This window comes from Ammospiza nelsoni, chromosome 4 (genome assembly GCF_027579445.1).
Source record: "Ammospiza nelsoni isolate bAmmNel1 chromosome 4, bAmmNel1.pri, whole genome shotgun sequence".
NCBI lineage: Eukaryota > Metazoa > Chordata > Aves > Passeriformes > Passerellidae > Ammospiza > Ammospiza nelsoni.
Window position 1 is genome coordinate 69,998,121 of NC_080636.1, and position 23,960 is coordinate 70,022,080.

Sequence of the window (23,960 nt, forward strand, 5' to 3'; positions counted from 1 at the left end):
TTCTTTGGCTCCTGTTTGAGAGCTCCTCTAGACCAAGATGTGTTCTGTGCTCATTTTACCTGAGGACTGAAGCCCAAAGCCTCCCAGCACTGAATCATAAATTGCCATACCTTGAGCTAAGAACTGGATGCCCATACAGTTCCTTCCCTTCTGTGGTGGCAGTGGGAGGAAGGTGTGCTTGTGGTTATGGGTGGTTGCTGACACCAGTGCACTTCCATGCTGCCTCGCTGCCATGCAGGTCAGGGCCTTGAAGGGAGCAGGTAGGTAATGCTTCCATCCTGGCATCTCAGATACACGTGCAGCACTAACTGGTCCTTCAGAAGGCCTGATGGATTTCTTATAGACATATTGTAGAACAAAATGTCTATATTGTACAATATGGACATATTGTAGAACACAAGTGAAATATCCTTAAAAAAAAAGAAAATGTAAAATTATGAAATGAAACCTTAAGTTGGTAACAATGGACATTTAACCTTTATGTTCGAAATCAATGCCATTTAAAACAAAATACTGGAAGATAACACAGGAAGTTTTTACTTCTTTATTAACACAGGGCAGCCTCATTAAACAATGCTGCAAAACAAAGTATGTCATTCCCAGCCCTCCAATAGGTGTTAGTGCAGCGAACCAGTGAAACTAGAAATTGAATCTCGATGGCCAAATCAAGGTAATAAACACGTATCTTTCCTTAATTGTGCATCAGAGAGTAATACATAGCCAGGAGAGTTGGTTGAAACACAGAAACAACAAACAAAAAATTTCTCCTAAAATCTAAAATACTGCTGGAAGACTCCATTAAATTGGCATGTCAACATGTTCTATAGGCTATACTGACAGATTACAGAAAAATTATTTGCATAAGAACCTACCAAACTTCAATGGATTTGTAGTAGAGAGAAAGCACTTTATCAGTAAGAGAACTGTCCATTCAATTGCAAATAGTTTTGTTCTATTGGCCGTGTTTTCCTTATTTCTTATGGATTTTTTGATCTTCATGTTTTTCTATAGGTTTTCCTCTGTTCTTTCCTCCATGATCCTTTATTCTGTCTGCATCTCTCTTTGTCTTTCACATAATAAAGAACAGCAAAATAAATTAGAAAAAATAGGAAAACTGCAATCTGAGGAGTGGAGACAAGCTCTGATCTTTCAGACTTCGGTAAGAATACTGTGATGTTAACATCATTGCAGCCAGTGCAGTTATACAGGTTGTGAAGTGAAGAAATGTGGGTGATTCTAGGTACCCTGCCTGGAATAAGTCCAGGAAGATTACCCTGTGGTTCATGCAATGCACAATGTCTGTATTTACCCAATGAGAGAAAGACCTGAGGACCTTGCACAAAAAGTCACAAAAAAGCAGCAGAAGAATTACGGTTAAAATACATTTAATTTGCCTCAATAATTAAGCCCTGCATTTGTGCCTTGAATTAGAGGCTGGCAATTGATACATCTGATCAAATTTTCTGAATTGTTCTTTGTTAACCTCTTCTTGGATTTCCATTTTTCAGTATCTCTTAAACTGTTTAATCCCTGTCTGAAACACCTGCCACAGAAATTGGTGAATTTCAGTGGAATTTGCAAGCATTGCAAGCTAAGCATCTATTTCATCTATTTCTGGAAGTGCCAGTCTGTAACCAGCACTTGGGCGCAAAAATATCCAAAACTGAAACAGAGTTTCGAAAAACTGGATGGTATTATTTTTGTTCTGTTTGAATATTCAACTTTGGTATTGTAACAAAAGGCTGCAATTCAACGGCTAATGTACTTGAACCTGTATAATGCATAGCTTGAAACATACTAAATCTTTCTAAATGTATCTGTTCTAACTGGAGGAGCAGCACTGTCCAAGGCTTCTACTATTTTAAATGTTTTACCTATAAGGATGTGTCTTTTTTTAAATTGTTTATCACTAGTGAGGATTTGGAAATGTAGCGTTATGAACGTTTTCTTTTCCTTGGTGTCATGATCAATACCTCAGTGATCCTCTGATTTTCACTGTGTCCATTATTAAAACAAGAAGCTACATTTTAATAACTTGAGAAGTTTCTTTATAAAGGAGCTCACATTTCTACATCTCACTAGCCTTGCTATGATTTAGATATATCAAAGCTGAATCTCCCATAAATGTTTTCAGCTTACTTTTTCATAGGGCCACATTATCCCCTCAAACTGCCACCGGGGCCAAGGGGAAGATATTGCAGAATAGATGGTGAGCGTGGCAGTTCTCTCTGAGTTAATCTTGCATTCCTTCTCCCTGCTGCTCTCATTTATATGTGCTGACTTTTCCTGTGCAAAAGTAATCTGAAAAACACTCTGTGCAATTTGATTTCATTCATATGCTTAAAAGAAGTGTTGAATAAATGGAACGGAAGGATTTGAAAGAGCAATAGCTGTGGTAACTTCAGCAATTGCACTGGAGACAATAACAAGCATCTCAGATTGAACATTCAACAGGAAGCCAAAATCTGCTTCTGGATTTATTTTATCTTTAGTTTTGTTACACACATGGTGTACACTAACAGCAGGCTAATGTAAGTCATTAAGTGCTTATTTGTTGTGATTAACAAGATTAATTTCTCTTAATACCACACGTGCAAGCTCAATATTTTACAGAAGCTCTCATCTTTACTTAGCTTCATCATTTTAGTGAAAAGAGAAGCCTGTGTTTTTAAGGACAATATAAATTCTTATATTTACCTAGCTTTCTCTGCTTTCAATGCATATCTGCTGTATTTTGTGGAAGAGTATTAGAAAGCACCTAAACAAGATACTCAGAGTGGTTTTGTAATGTATTCTTAGAGCATTCAGTCTCTCTGGATGTGCTGATAATCTTTTCAAAGGTAAGATGCTTTTGTGTATTCAAATCTTTTTTAGAAGAGCCCACCTTTTTTGAAAGAGGTGGGCTATGAATAACTATATGAGCCTGTACCATTGTGTGCAAAATGACAGGCCAATCAGTGACATAAAAAAGGAAGGTGCTAATTTACAGTGCACATGGGCTAAATCAGCAATTCCAATTATTTTTAAACATGTTTTGTAGCAGAAACCATCTGTAGGCATTTAATCAAAAAGGAAGGTGCCTCTTGGTCCTGCTCTGCAAATACCATGGAAGAGAACAATTGGGAAAGTAGCTGATTTCTCTGCTCCTTCAGAGCTGCTTTTTTTTGCAGGGACCTACCTAAAACAGAATCAGTAGCTGTATGATGGCTATGAAAACACCCCTTCAGCCATCTATTTGGGTTGTACACATCTTAAATCAATATTTTTTTTTAGAAAAAGTACAAGGACATAACCTCAATGCTGCAGGACAAACCATTTTTGCTAATTACAAGTTCCTGTTATTACCTTCCCATGCACAGTTTTTAACCTTTCTGTAATCTCAAATGACCTCAGTTCTGTGAATATTGCATCTGCACACTTAGCTGCAAAAACCCAACATTAAAAAGCCAAGGTCATATTTTGGTTCAAAAATAAGAAAACATGCAAATCAGTATTTCAGTGACAGCAGTGACAGACCTTTTAGGTTTAATCCTGTTCCTGCTGTATCCAGAAACCTGCTGTTGACTTCAACAGGAGTTGGCATGAGTGCTTAGCCCTGAATAAATATGAAAGGTAGTTGTCAGTGATTTTCAGCATGAAAATGATTTTGAAGACATTGTAAACAGAAGTGACAGGTGGCAAATACCTAGTCAGAAAACTCTGCAACTGAACTCTGCTAATGAAACACTTTTCTTTCTACAGACCTAGTTTTCAGACACTTCTCTAAGATCTGTGGAGTCCATGGAAACTTTTAGTACATTTTATTTATAATACTTTTATTTATAAAACTTGCTGTTCATTATAATTTAAAGCTGGGAACACAAAGGGAATATTTAACTATATGCACTGTCTTTAGACACTACAATCAATGTTTTATATTGCTCTACCATGCTCCAGCGTATTTGGGAAAATAATATTTATGAAAGCCTGTATGTCAGTTGAGTAAACTGTTACATCAACTTCAGCAAGAATACGTGCAGGTACAAATCTCAGCAAGATAAGTGTCTTGCAAGAAGTAGAGGAAATTTTTATCATCTCTGAAAGATGCTTCACAGTTCATCCAGAGCATGGTACTCAAATGAGAAGCTACTTCATGCTTTAGAAATTTGGAGTTGTTAAACACTTTGTTGTTTCATTTATTAAAAAAGAGATGCAGCAATGCTGGCTAAGTCATGAATGCTAGCTGAAGATCCACTAATGTTATGGAATAAAAGGTTACTAGATTTCACTTTAATCACAAAATAATTGCTATTATTTTTTAGTTTATTTGCTTCTTAAAAGCATTTTTGGTCTATGAAATTAACAAAAATCAGATTTTGCAGACATGTAAAGTTAAAGGTCAAGTTAAATAGTAAAGTGCTATGCATTGCTAAATTTGAGAGATTGAGCTGTAAGTAGGCATTTGGAAGGAATCAGTAAGCACAACAATTAACAATGACTTCATGTTCTAACCATCAGTGCTTCTCCTTTTGTGGATTCTAATTAAATTCCATTGGCTGTGGGCAACACTTTGATCTTTACATTTAACTCCTGCAGACTGTCATGACCACTGCATGTCCTCAGGATGAGTTTTAATTCTTAAAAAAAAAGACATAAATTTATTTTTCATAGCTTTTCTCGTACAAGTTTTATGGAAGTATTGTAGTTTCAGGGACTGCAAATGTAGATTATGCTATATTTAAAAATATATTCCTTTAAATCTGAGAATAATTTCCAGATGCTTTGCATTGCTTGCCCTCACTGCAGCAGCTCCTCTCCTTCCAATTCTTCCTCATCCGGGCACCCGGATCACTCGAGGTCTCGTCAGTTATGTCAGTTCAGTATCGGGATTTCTCAAAAAACCAAACCAAAATGCAAGCCCAAACCCTGAATAATGCATCACGGTTACATACAGCAGGTCTCTAGTTTTTGTTGAGGTATCTTTATTGCTGCCTCAGTGCAAGTGGCCGTGGGCAGCGCAGCTCCAGCGCTCCTGCAGTGCAAGGGGCCGTGGCTCTCGGGGTGTCTCCGTCAGGGATTGCTCAGCTGGGGCTCCAGCCCTGCTGCGGGCCGGGGGTGCGGATGTGTCACAGTCAAGGGCTCCTTCTCATCCTGAGCAGAGCATCAGGTGCTGTGAGCCTGCCTGCTGGGCTCGCTGGGGACTGTTTTCACAGAGGTTTTGACTCACAGGAAAATAATATTTTTCCCACGCTGCCTTCTCAGCATGCCTCCCTGTTATTTGGTCCTAGCATAGGAAAATATTTACCCTATGAAAGTACTTAATGTGATACTTAAAATGGCAAATATGTATTTTATCAGCAGCATTTGGGAATCGGTTCTTCCTTTAGCTACATGCCAAAACATGGGTGTAGTAATTAAGGTTCCCCCTGTGCTTTTAATTGAAACCAGAGATGTGGCTGCAATATGACTTTCACATCTGGAGTCTGGGGTTCTCCCAGGGGTATATTTGGATCCAGGGACTTGCTTCAGACCATTACAGGGAAATGAGTCAGTCGCAAAACCAGTTTAAGAAATCTCAGTAACTTTAAAATGAGGGTTCTGCCCTGTATTCAAGAACCTTAGTTTCAATATTAAGGTATAGTGTTTGGTGTTATTACACAAATGCTAATATTGTAAAGCAGCAGAAATGTCTGTCTCGTGACCTTAAAATAAGACATATTAGTAGTTTTGAAGTTGACATGTATTCTGTGAAACTTGTTTTCAAGATAGATGACAAGATAGAAAAGTAGATAATTTTGGTTTTTTCTCAGAAAACAAAGGTAATTATTTTCTTCATCTCCTGGCTTGGTAGCTGTCTAATGTTGCAAATCGCAATCTATTCAACTTGGAGCACAGAGGAAACATTTGATTGTGTTTCTCTGCCTCTTAAAACAATTTATACAGGAAAAAAAAAAGGTAGAAAGGTGAGGAAATTCCACATTGTGTGGGGAGAAAGATTTCTTGTAAGCAAGGTCTAGATTTTTAACTTGCCCTAAGCAGTCATATAGTAATGTAGGACAGTCACTGGGATAAGTTACAACACTGAAATTGGATTTACTAAAATGTTTGGACTGTTAAAAAAATGATTGATTGGTGTGATTTATATTATTTTTAATAGCTGCTTTACTATATTTTACTTCATTTGGTAATCACTGTAATTTCATTAAATCAGTAAATTCTGTGGTGTGTTGTGGTATTACCTTATTATCAAAGGTATGCTGTGACTTACAGAAAAATTTTGTCTCTCTTTGTATTAGAAATAGCCCTAAACAGAGGGTGAGAACACTGGAACTGGGCTTGCACAGCACACAATGGAAATTTTAGTGCATTGAAGAAAAAATGGTAAAAGACTTAAAGGACTCTGAGGTAAAGATGGATCGGAACAAGGATTGACTTGAAAGAAAGGAGGGTGGAAATTTTGGCTGAACAAGAAGGAAAGTTAATGCCTGGCAAAGCATATTCATTTTGGGAACTGGAGTGGAGTTTGAGATTGCTGATTCTAGTAATTTCTTGGGCACCAGTAAATTATTGTGGAGTCCACTGTTCCATATCGTGTCTGATCCTGATCTGTAGAGAGGGTAACAACCTTTTCGTCAGTTTTTGCCTTTGCTCTGGTAGCAGAAATATGTGCTGTGAAAAAGCCTAGAATCTTTCAGGAAAGGAAAGTACCACTTTGTAAATGAAATAAAGCCCATGTCTACACAAGGTGGTAATGATTTAGGATTGAATGGTCACATTTATTAAGGGGTTTCTAGACCTCAACTCCTTGGCTTTGCAATATCCAAACAAATTATTGCTTTGAAGGTGTATGTACCCAGGACATGTTTAAACTAACAGTGAAGCAAACAATGAAAGGTTAACTTATTTGTACAGGATTTAATAAGATAATAAATACTTGCTTTCACTTATTAAAATATGAGCTTTTATATTGATGTGGACCTGAGGTGCTTGCTTCTTAGTATTTTAGAAACAACCTCAGGATCCTTGGAAATGGACCAATCACCAGGGCTTTGATTTTGTTGCTACCTACAGCACTTGTAGTAGAAAAAATAATATGCAGATATTGTGCTTAATATTACTAAGAAAAATTATAATATTTAGTTATATGCTGATAGACACAGCAGCTAAAATAGAAATGAGCTGCTACTCATGATGGGGAGGGTGCTGGATCCTTACGTGTCTCACTAGAAGCTGGTTGCATTTTGCCTGTGCATAAAAAGAACAGTTCCTGCCTTGCTCTCTTCAGAGGCACTGATTGGCAAGGGGCAAAAGGCAATGATTTCTGAACCCCACAGAGATTAGAGCTGAGTGGGAACAGCAAACCCCTTTCTTTCATAACGGCAGAAGTTAACAGCTGCTTCTGTGGAGGCAAAGGCTTCCACATCACTCCTGCAAGTGCTGCAATCTCTGTCGTATTAAAGAAAGTTAGATTCAGTCAGTGATATCTTTTGACTCTGGCAAAATGGACTATTTTTTTTTTAATTATTGCTCAACATGCAGCAGTTCACCTAACAAAGTGATATGTATGATTTAAAATTAAAAAATGACATACCATCATACCATATTCTGTCTTATTCTGAGTGAAGGACTCTGCTTGTCATAAGATAAAAAGTATTTAATGTTGCTTTTAATTTTTGTGCCATATCCATAAATTAAGATTATAAACTGCCTTTAGCTACTGTTGACAAGTGGTATTGCTTGATTTTTATAAATGGCTGTGTTAATATTAGGGATTTTACTGTATGATTGATTCATTGATCTGTATTACATGACAATGTCAATAAATGTTGTAATAAAGAAAGTATTCAGTAGCAGATAGTAAACATAAACATAGAGGAATGTGTTTTTGACTTGTATAGATGAGTATGAGAGATCTATAGAGACATGTATAGATGTAAACTTAGAAATGTTTGTACAGAGCATTTTGAGCATTGTTAAGTTATTCTGCAGCTATACTATGTAAAGTCATCTTCATTTTTCTGAGTGGCACAGTGCCATCTTGTACTCAGTCAGACACTAAATAAATTGGTTCCTTGTAGTTTGATCTCACAGCAGATTATTTAATTTTAATTTTCAGTTTGTTTCCCAAGGTAATTACAACATCAATTAATATGCCAGAGATGGAGAATTCACATTAGACACTGCTACTCCCCTGGGATGAGCTCTCTCAAACCATGTTTGGAGAGGAATCAAAAACAGAAACTACTTTCATGTTTCCTTTTGGGTTTTTTTGTTAGGGTCAGAAAATGTCTAAAGACATGGTGAACAGTTGGAGGGCTGGTGTTCCTCATTCCTGAAACACATCTGCAGATGTTTGACTTAAACTGTGATGTGTGGTATCATGTTTTTCATACCTTTTTAAGGTCCATCATACTGCTGAAATTGCTTCTGTAATCTCTGCACTGGGAATTCATTATCTTTCTCCTGTCAGACCTTTAACATGTCTAATTACTATATGAGTGAGACAGATTTTCCTGTAATACAATAGACTTTTTTTCTGAACATTACTTAAATTAAGTGCAAGATACACTTAGGGTACCAGATGCAAACTTGATGTTTTAATTAAAGAAGACAGAGGTTTTTTTCAGTATTTGAATCCTCTAAAGTGTAATGGATTTAGGTTTTCCTCTTTGTTTATTTAAAGATGTGATTTAGGGGGTTTTGTCATTGCAGAGGTCAGGAAGAGTTTTGAACTGACCACTGCTTGAAAATTGTTATACCTGTTAAATTGATAATGGTTTTGAACTGGGATCTCTCTTATCAAAGAGCCATACAATTTGTTTCTGGGAAAACAAGAACTTCAGGATCCTTTGAAAAGGATTCTTCAGAAAACTCTCTCTATGTCTTCATTATTTGGACTTTAAAGATCTGGTATTGGTTTGTACAACAGTGTTATTGCTAGAAACATCATGGATATCCACATTCTTCCAAATCAATTATGATATGTTCATAAATAGCAATTGGCAGGAGCCCAAAGTAGTGTTGAGATCAAGGGCAAAGATTCCAGTCCCCACCAGGGCAGGACAAGGCTGAGTGTCGGTGTCCTGCAGCACACAGGGTGGCTTCACAAAAAGAAGCTGCAGACGCAGTAGCTGCATGTCCAGCAGCTTTGTCAACTCAGGGATCTTCACATTAGTGTCCATTTTGCCCCTGACAGTGTCTTGTCCCATGACCATCTTCTGGGACCTCTTCTCAATTGACAGCTTCTGGAGACTTTTCAGGTGTAAAACAATGGCATCACTTCCTTTTCTGAACTGATTCTACCTGCCTGGATATTTTTCCTATCACAATAAATGTGGTATAGTTAAAATACTATATTATAGCATGGAAATGAACCCCAAATACTTCCAGATTATTGTTTTCTAAAAATAGAGAAATAACTTAATCAGCAGGAAAAAATCCAAAGAAACTGAAAACTCATTGGTAACTGATGAAGGTCATTCACTTTCTTTGTTCTTAGGTTAGTGCAAATGTAGTACATATTTGTTGCTGTCTAATCTAGCCATTAATTCACTCTTACATTCTTCACTCAGAAATTTTTTTAAGTCTGTTTAAATAGCAGCATATGCATTTGCAGTGTTGCATTCCCTGGGAGATGTTTAAAATGTTTAATTCTACATTCTTTTCCAAAAATATGTTTCAGAGTCTTTTTTTCCTTTCAAACTGCAGATATACTTGACTTAAGAAATTTTAGTGGTTATTTTGTAAATTCAAAATTTATCTTGAAATTTAAGGCCCGAATCCAGCAAAGCACCTGAGTATAAATGTAAGACCCATCAGAGCCATAATTTTTTTAGGTCTGACAATTCTGCATGTATATATGTGTGTTTAACTTCAGTACACACATCAGTCCAACTACATAAAATATGGTTCTTTTCTGCTTTTATTTCTTAGTGTAGTAATATTGGGTATGTAATGGCTTCTGAATAAAAATATCCATCTATGTATCCATAAAAATGTTTACACTATAAAGTATTATGTATATTTATGTATTTGGAGTATGGTTCTTGCTTGAAATTTTTCACTGCCTTATTTGCTGCCCAGTGTTATTCAGCAATAAAAAAATGAAGTATTGCTGATGTCCATGCAGGAGAAACAAATGAGTTTCTGTGTAAAAACTGAAATCAGAAATATAAAATGTTATGTAAACATTCTTCAGCCTCTTGTTCTTAGCATTGTGTTTATTGATTCTTAAAATAAGACGTTAATTTTGATAGATGTCCCCTAGAGCCTGGCCTGACACCATCAGTATTACAGCATGCTTTAAAGGGGCTTTTCTGCCAAATATTTTTCTCAGCAGCAGGTCCAATCAAAGTAGACCCTGTCTGTTTCTCTTTTTTTCCGTGCCATTTGTGCTGTGTCTGCAGCATTCCTCTGCTGTGCCATTCATTCCAGCTGTTTCAAAAGCAGGAGCTGATAACCTGTATCAGGGAATTAGTTATTTTTAACCCTGATACAGTTGCCGTGTGACCCCAAATGCCCTTAGGGTGTCTCAGGGGCAGAAACAAATGGTGTTATCCACAGGCTTATTAAAGCCGTAGTGCCTTTGAGAGAAGTAGTTGTTGTATCTCCAAAGAGAAAAATGTAATACTTAGCTGCTTCCAGAGTTGCCAGAAGCTCTCGAGGATTATTTTTTAAGAGTATTATATGAGGATGAGAGGATCTGATTCAATGAGATACAGTCAATAGAAAATTAAAGAAAGAGCCTTTTTCAGACTGCCTGACTGAAATAAATCATCTTCACTAAACCGTGTCCCTAAGTGCCACATCTACACATCTTTTAAATACCTCCAAGGATGATGATTCTACTGCTTCCCTGCACAGCCTGTTCCAATTTTTGTGCACCCTTTCTGTGAAGAAATGTTTCTTAATATCTAGTCTAAACCTCCCTTGTTAAAACTGGAGGCTGATTCTTCTTTGACATTTGTTACTGGAGAGAAGAAACTGATCCTCAGCTTGCTACAGCCTCCTTTTAGAAGCAGTAAGGTCTTGGCTGAGCCTCCTTTTCTTCAGGATAAACACACCCAGCTTCCTCAGCTGCTTCTTATAAAACTTTTACCCCAGATCCTTCCCCAGATCCATTGCCCTTCTCTGGACATGCTCCAGCACCTCAGTGAGGGGCCCAGAACTGGATGCAGGGTTCAAGGTGTGATCTCACCAATGCTGAGTACAGAGGGATGATCACTGCCTGGTCCTGCTGGCCACACTATTGCTGATCCAGGCCAGGATCCATTGCCCTTCTTGGCCTCCTGGGCACTCAGTGGCTCATGTTCAGCTGCTGTTGACCAGCATGGCCAGCACCTGGTCCTTTTCTGCCAGGCGATTTTCCAGTCACTCTCCCTCAGACTGTAGCACTGCATGGGGCTCTTGTGACCCAAGGGCAGGGACAATCACTTTGCTTATTGAACCTCATATGATTGGCCTCAGAGCATAGATCCATCCTGTGCAGATCCCCCAGCATTCCCACCCATCTTTGTGCTGCCTGCAGACTGACTGAGGGTTCACTCAATCCCCTTGTCCAGGTCATTGATAAAGATATTAACCAGGTCTGGCCCCAGTACTGAGCTGTGGGGAGCCCCACTAGTGACTGGCTGCCAACTGGATGTAACTCCATTCACCAGTACTCTCTGGGCTTAGTCATCCAGCCAGTTCTTTGCTTGGCAAAGGATATTCTTGTAAAAGCCATGAGCTGCCAGTTTCTCCAGAATGTTGTGGGAAATGGTGTCAAAGTCTTTAATTGAGTCTGGGTAGATTTTATCTTTTTTCTTCATTCACTAAGCAGGTCATCTTGTCATAGAAGGAGACCAGACTTGTCAGGCAGGTCCTGCCTTTCCTAAACCCATGCTGGCTGTGCCTGATCCCCTGGTTGTCCTGCATGTGTTGTGTGATGGTACTCAAGATGATCTGCTCCATGACCTTCCCTGGCTGACTGAGCCTGACTGAAGTCAGGCTGCAAGGTGATATCCTCCCTCTGACTTCTTGTGGATGGACATTATCTTAACAGACCTCCTGTCAACTGGGACCTGCCCAATTAGCCAAGACTGCTGGTAAATGAAAGATGATTTGGTGATCTCTTCTGCCAGTTGCCTTTAGATCTTTGGGTGAATCCCATTTGGCCCCATGGGCTTGTGTATCTTATATTGTGTAGCTGGTCACTGACCATTTTCTCCTGGTTTATAGGAGCATCATTCTGCTCTCTGTCTCTGTCTTCCAGCCCAGGGTCTTGGTGTCCTGCGAGCAACTGCTCTCACTGTTAAAGACTGAGGCAAAGAAGGCATTGAGTACCTCAGCCTTTTCCTTGTCCTTTGCCACTATATTTCCTCCTGCGTGCAGTAAAGGATGGACATTCTCCTTAGCCCTCCTTTTGTTGCTGATGTATTTGTAAAAACATTTTTGTGTTTTACAGCAGTAGTCAGATTAAGTTCTAGCTGGGCTTTGGCCCTGTAACAAATGGAACCACTATTAAAATTAAAAGTTTAATGTGTTGTTTGGAAAATACCACCTTCAAAAGCATAAAAATCCCTTAGTGTTTCCAAGCAACTGCAGTTGTGTGGTCAAATTCCCAAGATGTGAGTTGTCACCAGTCAGTTGTTTTTACAAGAGACTCTAACCTTTAGTCTTGGTTGGTTTACTGTTTAAGTACACACACATATGTTTCTCTGTTACATAAAGGATATCTTGGACATCAAGTAAATTTAGATTTAAGTATTCATAACTAATCTGTTTCATGTGAGATAGTTTTTAATAGTTACTTATAAAGAAAAAGGTTTCCTCATTGGAATTCAACTTTCAGAAACCTCATCCATCAATGTGACCAAATATGTGTCGGGTAAGACAAGTCCTCTGCCTTTATCACTTGAGTCCCAACTCGTACAAAACTTAACCATGCACTCAGCTTGAGTTACACAAAGCACTAAAGTCAGTAGATACTACATGCTTAAAATGGGACAAGAGTAAGTGCTTTCTTGAGCTAAGTCCTCAAAAAGTAATTATTTTAATGCACTTAAGATAAAACCAGCACATCATAAGATTTTAAAAGAGAAAATAAATGTTTGTAATTCTTTTTTTCTTTCTTGTTTTGTAGGGGCAGAAAATTTTTCCTGTGGTGATTTATAGCTACCAATAGCCTTCCACAGTGGTTGCCTTATCAACTTATTATTCTGGCATCTTCTGCTCTTGTTAGTAAACACAGAGCTAAGTACTCCTAATCTCAAGAGAGAGACTTTGTACAGTATGTTCTGTACAAAACTGAAAGACTTGAAGATCACAGGAGAATGTCCTTTCTCCTTACTGACTCAAGGTCACATTACTGAGGAACATGACAAGGACTGCACAGAAAACAGCTCTAGAGCAGCTTTGCCCATCTGCAAAGAAGTCCATGAAAAAGATGGTCAAGGAAACCTTCCACAAAGGAAAACGAGCAGAAGTAGAGTGTACCTGCACACACTAACTGAAAGCATCTGCAAACTAATCTTTCCTGAGGTAAATAGGTACTAAATAAAACTTTAATAGCATTTAACTATAAATGTTAAAAAAGCATTCTATGCCTGCCTTTAGATGTAAGCCCTTAGAAAGTTGCTTTAACTTAAAAGTTTGTGTTCTTTTGTAGTTCTCCCTAGTTTAAATCCACTTCCATTCCTTCTGGACATAATTTTGCCACAATCTGTGTCATAAACATCATTCCTTCTAATGTATTTCCCTTATTTTTGCCTTGCATTTGCACCCTTACACTGATCTTTTTAATTGTTCTTTTTAAATCCATCTATTTTTGTACTATTTTTTAACATAGTGATATAGTAATAGTAATTCAGCCTTGATACCTAATTATGTAAATTATGTGGTCATCTCATCAGTTCACCTAACTGAATCCAAACTGCTAAGTGCATTAGTCATTATCACAAAAAAATTAAAATAGATGTTTCCATCTGCTGTGATACTAACCTCCTGTCATGCTATTTTAAAAACCATTACTGTTCGTATTTACCACAAAGATATTCTTATGTCTCTGCTCAACTTAACTGAAAACAGGCCTAGGCTTGCTTGAGAGGAGATGAATACCATGGTTTATCTCTGTAAAAAGAACATGAAAAATGCAGCTCTCTGACATCCAGCTCTTGGCCTTGTCTCAAATTCAGTGGGAGGTTTGAAGGAACTGACTGACATATCGGGACTGGAAATAGCAAATGGACAATTCTGTACACTCATTTAATTACAATTCCATTACTTGGACATTTGGTGTATCTTACTTAAAGTGCCGGAGTTTTTTTAAATCTATTTGCAGATCTGGTTATGCAGATCTTTTTACCTCTGCTGCATTTATACAGATGGAATGCATCCCTTTAAACCTTTAAACTGATCTCTAAATTTATAAAGGAAAATACTCGTAACCCAAAAATGAACTGGCAAAGCACCCTTTCCAGGATGTCATGATTGCTGCATTGCTTTTCTAGTATATAGTTGTTCAGGGGATTTTTAATAACTGGTATTTTTTTCCTCTTTAAAGAGTGGTATAAATGTATGCAGTTGCCTATTACATAATTATGATAGGCTAGTTCATCATATGGGACAAAGCTTGGCAAAGCAAAGATATTATGGCCATGTAGCCTAGGAACCACTGAAATACAAGGTTATCATTGTTTTTATTTACAATTATTCAAGTCATATGCATCAGAACTTTGTCCAGGTCTGTTCTCATGCTGATTTAGGTTCAAGCCCTAAGCATTTTCCTAATCCTATTTTTCCATAAAAGGGCCTTGCTTGTTTAGAAACATATTTTTCATTGCTTAGAAAATTTACGTTACCTAAATGTCGTTGAGTAACATCATCTTCCTTCCAACTGGAAGCTCCAAAATGGAGCTGCATCATGACCTCTGTTGAACTGTGTGCTTCTCATGGAGACAGTGAGCTGTGCTTGGAAGTCCAGGACAAAGTGCTTCCAGACAACTTTTTGATTAAATTTGGGATATAATGTAGTGCATGTTGTTGATTAATTTGCTTCTTTCTTTACAGAAATATGGAGAACATTGCTCATTTATAAGTAATGGATTGGATGGCGTTCCACTTACTGTATTGGTTTCTACACAGATGTAATTTATGTTGTGTTCATATACATGTTCTATATATTCATATATAGATATGTATATATGCATCTAATTCACTTTAGATTTTTCCTTGGAGAACATTTACAGAATATGTCTTTCTTTCATGTGATATTTTCTTTGGTTGTGCAACCTTTCCTCCTGGAAATACAAAAGTAAAAGATGCAGTAAAAGCTGCTAGTTTCTTTAGGGAAAGAGAGCCAAAGAAAAGCCAGGCCACAGGAAGCCTCACAGCTGAATTCTGTCATGCCAGTATAGTACTATTCTATGACCCTGTCTGTGTGGGAAGTTTGGGGTTTGAATATCAGAGACTACATACATATGACAGCTTTACTGGCCCTAACAATTTGAAATACACATATTTGGAAAATGTTCCATCTGTTCCAATTAGGAACTGCAAAAGGGATATGGAATCATGGGATTGAAGTATTTTAAGGCAAATATTTGTTATGCTCTAAAGTTTCTTTTATTAGAGAATCCTTTAATAAAGGCTGTCTACAATGACTAGATTTTCATTTGGAGGATGTCGTGGCATACACAGTGAAAATTATTCTTTTCTTTAAAATAATTTTGTATTAATGGTACTTTGTGTTTTTTTGGGGGCTGGGATTTGTAATAATAGAGAGCTGTGTTAGTTATTTCTTAGCAGCACTGTCTTTACTGCCACCTGAAAGCTTGGAGCTGAAGAAGATCACTGTTTTTAAAATACACTACCACTGGTGCACATGAAGTGAGGGGCTTTAATTACTGAGGGGCTTAACTTTTTAATTTTAATTACAGTGGTACTGGAGCTGAAGAGATGAACATAAAGTAAACCCCATAACCACAGAAGAGACATGCTGTTTCTAACAACAATACTGTCTTGAATGAAAGTTGTTAGTCCCAAGGATGGCAAAGAAATTCTGTGTATAAAAATGTTACCTCATGATTAAATTTTCAGCAATGACATATATACATATGACATACTTATTTTTTTCCCCAGTTTGAAAGGCTTAATCTTGCACTGCAGAGAACACTTGCAAAACACAGAATAAAAGAAACCAGGTATGTAAGTGTAATGGGTTTGTAACTACACTGCAATAATATTGTATCAGTGCAATAATGTTTTTCAGACAGGAATGGGGTGGTGACCAGGAATCAAGACTTCTGGAATTTATATTCAATTATCTTGTCAAATTGGTGTGTAACATTTCATGTAAAGTAAGCTAGTAATGATTTAGTTTATTTTAAAATATTCACAAATATTGACATCATTCACAAAGTTGACTTAATGGACAAATTGTACAGGGAAGCAAAGCAGGCAAGGACTTTGGAGGAGCTCAGAGACAGCTTGGCATTGATGGAGCAATAGATTGGTTGTATATGGATCTAGCTCAGAGTTTCTAAGATCCCAGGGAAAGATTCTGAAATACTATTAGTATTATACAAAATAATTTGGTTTCTGATACAGTGAACACTCTTACACTACAGATACTGACTTGGATGTTTTCCTGAGCTCACATGGCTTCTGGTTTCTGCTTCTGAGGAACTCAGCTCAATTTTCAGCACTTCTTAGTATCCAATATTAATCATTTGAGCCTTGTAGGGAGTTAGAATTTCTTTCCATCTCATGATACTCTGATGATTCTGTTTATTGAATGCATCTGAAAAAATAAAACCATCAGTTTAAATCTGCTTTCTGAAGTGAAGAAAAATAATCAAGTTGGAAACTACACTGTTGCTCACCATGATAAGAATAGATAATTGCAGTGTATCTTTTAAATTATACTTGATATTTTTAAAGCACTTTACATACATTGACTGAACCAAAGATAGCGGGTCAGATGTGCTTTGCAATTGCTGACTGGCTTATTGCTATGAATGTTTTCCCATTCTTTAATTATGTGTTGCTTCCCTGGAGTATCAGTTGAAAAGAAAAAATTACTGTGATATTCTGAAGGAGGCAATAATGCCAATGTAAAACAAATCTAAGTGTCTGTGTTGTTTTTGCCTATAAATATACCTATGATATTCCAAGTGAAGAAATTCAGAAGGCATGTATCAGGCATTTATTGCTTATATGAAGATTAATCTAAGCTATAAGCCTTTCTCATAACTTGGAGTCAAACATTCAGTTTGACATTTATTGTCCTCAGAGAACTCAGAGGGCTGCAGTTTTGTGTCACATATCTTCATTACTAACAATGAACAAGTAATTTTGGAGTTAATAGTTGTTATTTGTTTTTCCTCTCAATGCAAAAATATGTTCTGGCCTCTTTTGAATTAAATACACTGTAATTCCAAAAAATGCTTGAATATAAATGCCAATTATATTTTACAATGTGTTAGGAAATTTAGTTTTGGCTTCAAGATAAAAACACAAACCAAACAAAAAACCAGGACTGTTACAATGACAGGCAATAGCATTTGACTGAAATCCACAATATGAGCTCAGACCACAAAACTTTTATCAGACCACAAAACTTTTAATTTACCAGAAATGCATAGGATAATCTAAGATCCTACCAAGACCCCCTTTTGAATTAATTAAAAACTTATTATTTGATCAGCAGAACTGAGTCTATACACTTTAAAGACGAGGTAACTTCTATACTTATTGTCTTTACCACATTTATCTTGATAATTCAGGGGTTTTATTATATTTTTATGATCTTTGCAGAAAAACTGGTGATAGAGAAGATTTTGAAAAAATAATCAGTGATCATGCTAATGCAGCAGGTAATTTAAGCTTGTTTAGTAATATATATAAATAAATAGAGTATCTATTATATATATCTATAAAATATATTTTATATAAATTAGTATTGTTACTAATTTGTTACTTCATATTCTGAGGACTGTTGTATGTCAGAAGAGAACGCTATAATTTTTAATATGTAACTCTGGCTACATCTGTAATAGTAAATTAACATTTCCTGGAACTGAATATAAGTACACTTAAACTGTTTAACTGGTCCAGGCACACAGCTGGTCTGCGAGAGATAATACTTTTTCAAAGGATTCCCAGTAACATTTGGAGAAATGGAATATTTCCAGCAGTCAGTTTGCATGCAGCTATCTAGGTAAAACAAATTTACTAGCAATGATGTGAGCCATTCAGTGCCAATTGTCCTCAGTGCTCCAGAATATTCCCAGGGTTATTTAATGTACTGGATTACACATAGTACTTAGATCAGCAGATCCTATTTTATTTGTGTGTTAGTTTTTAAACTTATTTTACTCCTTTAGACCAAACTAAGGGAGTTGAGTTAAATCTTGTGCGAAAACTCGCATCCATTTTGTCTTACATCTCTACAAAGAACACTGAATCTTGGGTCTTTCTAAACCACAACCAATCATCCCCCCATTTCCAGGCCTTGTTTCCAGGACTCCTAAATGAGAGTGCCTTCAGGTGTCAATGCTGTATCAGGGAAGGGTATTGATTGTTTGTTTTGGAAAAAAATGGGGAGGTTAGTCTGTGATTCAGGATGATGAGTGCAGCTCTGACTAAAATGTGGTTCTGTGCAGGTGTTCCCGTGGAGTCTCTACGGGAATCTCTTGGTGAAGAGCTATTCAAAGTATGCTATGAAGAGGATGAACACATATTAGGGGTTATTGGAGGCACCCTTAAGGACTTCTTGAATAGTTTCACTACTCTGCTGAAGCAGAGTAGCCACAGCCAAGAAGCAGGAAAAAAGGACAGACTTGAAGATGCCTCCATATTATGCCTGGAGAAAGATCAGGACTTCTTAAATGTTTATTATTTCTTTCCTAAGAAAATCACAAGTCTTATTCTACCTGGTATCATTAAAGCAGCAGCTCATATTTTGTATGAAACTGAGGTGGAAGTGATGCTCATGCCTCCTTGTTTCCATAATGACTGCACTGAGTTTGCTAATCAGCCTTATTTGCTGTATTCTATACAAGTCAAAAGTGCAAAACCATCCTTATCTCCATGTAAACCACAGTCTTCACTTGTGATTCCTGCCTCTGTGTTCTGTAAGACTTTCCCATTTCATTTTATGTTTGACAAGGACATGTCAGTTCTTCAAATTGGAAATGGGATAAGAAGACTTTTGACCAGGAGAGAATTCCAGGCTAAGCCAAATTTTGAAGAGTATTTTGAAATTCTTACCCCCAAAGTAAGCTGCACTTTTAGTGCAATAATGACCATGCTAAATATGCAGTTTACTGTACGAGTTAGAAGATGGGATAATACTGATATGAAACCATCCATGGTAAGAGACTTTTTATCACCATTACTTCTACCAGGAATTTTTTTTTCTTCAGATGGAGTTAAAATAGCCACAAAACATGGTGCATTTTGCATTATCTACATCTGATACAACTGCATAATAATGATTTAATTAGCGTAGTCAAATGTAATTCAGATTCTGAAGCCAGTGTTCAGTCAAAACTCTGCTTTAGGACTTTTACAGAAGTAAAATCTGACTGCAAATTTGATTCATTTCAATAATTTGAAATACTGAAATAAAGCCATGCTGCTGAGAGTAAGGGCATCTTCAGCACAAAGACAGTGGCAGGAAAAGCTTTAACAAAATGCCCCTGAGTTATCTGGGAACAGTTCTAGGTTTGGGGAAAATAAACAGATGTTTTCTGTGCTCATTCAGCCTTTGGTGTTTTGGAATCTTTGATACTCTGATGTTTTCATCAGATAGAATCACCAAAGGTTCCACTTAGTTTCAGCTGATGGGATTACAACTATCTCTGCTGAAGCTGGGTCTGTGACAAATGACCTGGGACAGTAAAAAACATTTCGTGTCCAATGACTGTTTTTATTTGTTCCTGCTCCCAGCTAAATTCCAGCTTCTCTACACCTGAAGCACTCCGGGATGAATTACCAACTCAGACTCAACACTCCAAAAACTTCAGTGAGGAACAGTTAGGAAGTTTTACCCAGTTAGTAATGTAGCTACCATTAAAAGCTGTAGCTACTTCATCTCAGATCCATTTCTGCACTAGAATGGTTACAAGGGGTAGTAGAGTTGGCTTTGATTCTGCATGTACTTGCATATGCAAATGTCTATTAGTAAGGAACAGATTTTATTAAACAAGTGGTCTTTCAGAGCCATGTTAAGCTAAGCTCTGCAGCACCTTTCACATTACACAACTGAATAAAGAAGGGACATAAAAACACCTCACATAAAACATTTTTCCTTTTTAGACTATTAAAATTGGATATTCCTGCCATTTCTGCCTTTAATTTTAAATTTCAGTGAGTATAGAACATCCTGTGATAAAACTGAAGCAGATTTTCTCACTTTACCTTATGGAGAAAGTGGTGCATGAACCAGTTATTAGTAGAAATTCAGAGGCCACTATAGTAGCACATTTTTTCAATTGCTGATAATACGCAAAATTATTCTTTTCAGTTTTCTTTTCTCCCTAAGATAAACTGATACTCAGACATAATTAGGGGTTTATCCTTAAGTTGGGGTCCTCTTGTACCAGAAGACTAAATAAAAATGAACTTACTTGATGGCTCTGTGATTCAGCACCCCATGATTTCTCTAGGCAACTAAATAAAAATGTAAGGATTATGGGCCAGTCTTGATTTTCTTACATTTTAGCGAAGTGTATTTTCTCTAAAATTTCTCACTTCTAGACCATTGCCTTGTATGTTTTGTGTGAATTCTTGTTTCTTTAACTGTTTCAGGTAATGGATCTTAAAGGCCAAATGATCTATATTTTTGAATCCAGTGCCATTCTATTCTTGGGATCTCCCTGTGTGGACAGACTAGAAGATTTTACAGGACGTGGATTGTACCTCTCTGATATTCCCATTCACAATGCTTTAAGAGATGTTGTTCTGATAGGAGAGCAGGCCAGAGCCCAGGATGGACTGAAGAAGAGGTTAGGAAAGCTAAAAGCAACCCTTGAGCAGGCCCATCAAGCACTTGAAGAGGAGAAGAAGAAGACTGTAGATCTTCTGTTTTCAATTTTTCCTGGAGAGGTTGCTCAGCAGCTGTGGCAGGGACAAGTTGTACAAGCCAAGAAATTTAATAATGTCACAATGCTGTTTTCTGACATTGTTGGATTCACTGCCATCTGTTCCCAATGCTCACCTATGCAGGTTATCACCATGCTTAATGAGCTTTATACTCGCTTTGATTACCAATGTGGAGAGCTAGATGTCTACAAGGTACACCACTCATTGCTTTTCTTTGGGATTCTGGGGCAGGAAAGGAAATTAAGAATAAGTGGGACAAAAATAACAGAAGTCCAAAAATTATTTTGCTATAAACCTTTTTCAAATGAAAGACAAAATAAATCACAAAACAAACAAAAATGGTGAACACAAACAGCTGTTAATTCAGCCAAGAAAAAAAACCCATCAAAACTTAACAGTTAATTTTAAAAATTAATTTCAATGACGGTGTTGTGACTCTGGAGTAAACAGGTGTTTAATGTAGCTGGGGGTGCCTGACTGTAAATGAAAAAGGAAAACTATTTTAGAATTATGCCCAGCAATAAATAAAAGTTGTGTAATTTTTCCTTTTGCATGATACTGCAAGATTTGTCCAGTACTTACATAATTTTGCAGGAAAACTAAGACTTACTCAAGAATTATGTTTTACTAAATTCTTACTGAAAGAACTTAGGCAGTTCTTTTATATTTATCAAACAATCTAAGTGTAAGGAACAAATATGTCTGTTTTAGGTGGAGACTATTGGAGATGCCTACTGTGTTGCTGGAGGCTTGCACAAAGAAAGTGAAACACATGCTGTTCAAATAGCACTGATGGCCCTGAAGATGATGGAACTGTCAGACGAGGTGGTGTCTCCCCATGGAGAGCCAATCAAGGTCATATATTTTATTGTATTTTCTTTGGTTAAACTGAGCTCTTTTGTTTGTTTAATTGCTTTCTGGGATTTTGTCTCAAGGAATTTTCACATCATTGCATTAACTTAGGGAATTTGGGGAATCAAGTGACTGTGGCTGGAGAAGCTGACCTTTTTAGATTTGTGGATGAGAGTTTTGTAGAGTGGTAAAGGTGAAATAGAGATATGAAAATCAACTTAAAAGACAAATGCAGTGAAGGGAATAGGTGCAATCTGACATGCTGCAGTTCTTGTCTTAGTAGCAATAAAACTGTCAGTGGCATGGAATAGTCTCTTTTCTAAGGAAATGACTAATCCTCTTTCCAAATTAGACTGCAGGTCTTTTGACGCAGAAGCTATGAATATGAATGCCCAAAGACGTTCTGATTGTAGTAATCCACACAGCTTTGGAGGATTCCATTGCTGCTCTTGTTTCACAGTCAGATACCGAACCACCATAAGATAATGGTGTTAATGCTGTCAAAGCAACTGTTAAATTCAGTGGTAATTATATTTATGGCTTCCTTTCAGTGAGAACTTACACATGTACTGAAATTTTCATATAGGATTATGTCCTACTGAGAAAGAAAAAGAAAGGTCTGTGTGCATGAAAAATTATGTTGTGGACCTTCAATGTACTTCAAATGGCCTGGAATAGCCATCCTGTTATTTTTAATAGAGGTGTCTCAGTTCATTATGTCTTTCATTTCCTAATTTTTAACATTTATCTGTTCATTGTTCCTCCAGAAAGCTTAGTGGTTTGTTTTTTTTTTTTTTTTTTTTAAATTAAGGAATACTTGTATTCCAAGAAAAAGAAAATGGTTATTAAGAGGATTATATGCTCCACATTTATCACACAGAACAGCAGTATTGAATTATAAATAAATATTGTTCTTTTTGTATTTTGCAGTATCAAATTAAGTTACACTTTAAAAATCTGGAAACACTCTGACAATGTTATAACAGGTGTATAATTTACATGCAAATGCTAGTACTACATTTTTGAAACTATTTTAAAATAAGGATAAAATGTAATATTGTGTAAGTACCTAACCAGAAGCTTCTAAGAAGGAAACTATATTTTTAATGAAAGCATGCATCTATTTTAATTAAATGCTTCATGAAAACATTGTATATTGTGCAAAGCAATACATTTGTCACACAATCTACTGTCATTTTACATATCAATTGCCAAGAAAAAACGGTGTGACTGCAAATGGCATACTTTGAATCAGACTTGCATTTTGATGAACATATTTCAGCCATCTTTTCAATGTGGGTGGATTTTGGTATTGTTGCAGGTTTTTCTACTTTTACACTCAAAGTTAGGAACTGCAACTTCTTCGTACTGGTATGATACTCTCTTGGTATGTAAAGAGTAGTATGCAGAGTAGACATACAAGGTTCCTGGCATCATACCATTATTTAGTCAGAATGCTGTTCTGAAGAAAACACCTCTACACATGTATAATGCACATGAGAAAAAGAACACAGCTCAGAAAAAAAACCTAACAAAAAGAACCATAAAAAAACCAGCAGCAGTTAAGTAAGAGTCAAAGATCTGAGTATGAGCTAAGTTCACAGCAGTTCACATTTTGATATGGTAGGATTATTGACTAAAAATGCAGAACAAGATAAACTTCAGCTAGTTCCTTCTCCATGAGCAGTAATGACCAGAGTACAGATATTTTAAGGAGACTCTGCTAACCCTGTTTATTTTCATAGCTCATTCTTTCTTTATATTTTTTAATGAAGAATAATTTATAAAATTGACTTTACCAGTTCTATTTTACCTAAAAGTGCTGTTTTCTTTCTTTTGTTTAAAGATGCGTATTGGCCTTCATTCTGGATCTGTCTTTGCTGGAGTTGTTGGGGTTAAAATGCCTCGTTATTGCCTTTTTGGAAATAATGTGACCCTTGCCAATAAGTTTGAATCTTGCAGTATACCTAGAAAAATAAATGTCAGCCCAACAACTTACAGGTACAGTGCAGTATGTAAAATGTCCACCTGCAGTAGTTACT

General features: G+C 36.8%; 1 protein-coding gene across 3 annotated transcripts in view; it reads left to right on the top strand.

The window, feature by feature from the left end:
* The window catches only part of GUCY1A1 (guanylate cyclase 1 soluble subunit alpha 1), a 35,913-nt gene that overhangs the window by 9,153 nt on the left and 2,800 nt on the right, over window positions 1–23,960 (top strand). Inside the window, exons 1-9 of one of the 3 annotated variants that reach the window (XM_059469847.1) lie at window positions 1,026–1,159; window positions 6,276–6,384; window positions 13,103–13,500; window positions 16,099–16,160; window positions 17,776–17,834; window positions 18,624–19,333; window positions 20,773–21,258; window positions 21,778–21,921; window positions 23,765–23,919. In XM_059469847.1, the coding sequence (XP_059325830.1) occupies window positions 13,252–13,500; window positions 16,099–16,160; window positions 17,776–17,834; window positions 18,624–19,333; window positions 20,773–21,258; window positions 21,778–21,921; window positions 23,765–23,919 (1,865 nt within the window). In that variant the 5' untranslated portion in view covers window positions 1,026–1,159; window positions 6,276–6,384; window positions 13,103–13,251. Of the gene's footprint in view, window positions 1–1,011; window positions 1,160–6,275; window positions 6,385–13,102; window positions 13,501–16,098; window positions 16,161–17,775; window positions 17,835–18,623; window positions 19,334–20,772; window positions 21,259–21,777; window positions 21,922–23,764; window positions 23,920–23,960 lie in introns of those variants that run through there. The other 2 variants (XM_059469849.1, XM_059469848.1) reach the window with 2 other exon arrangements.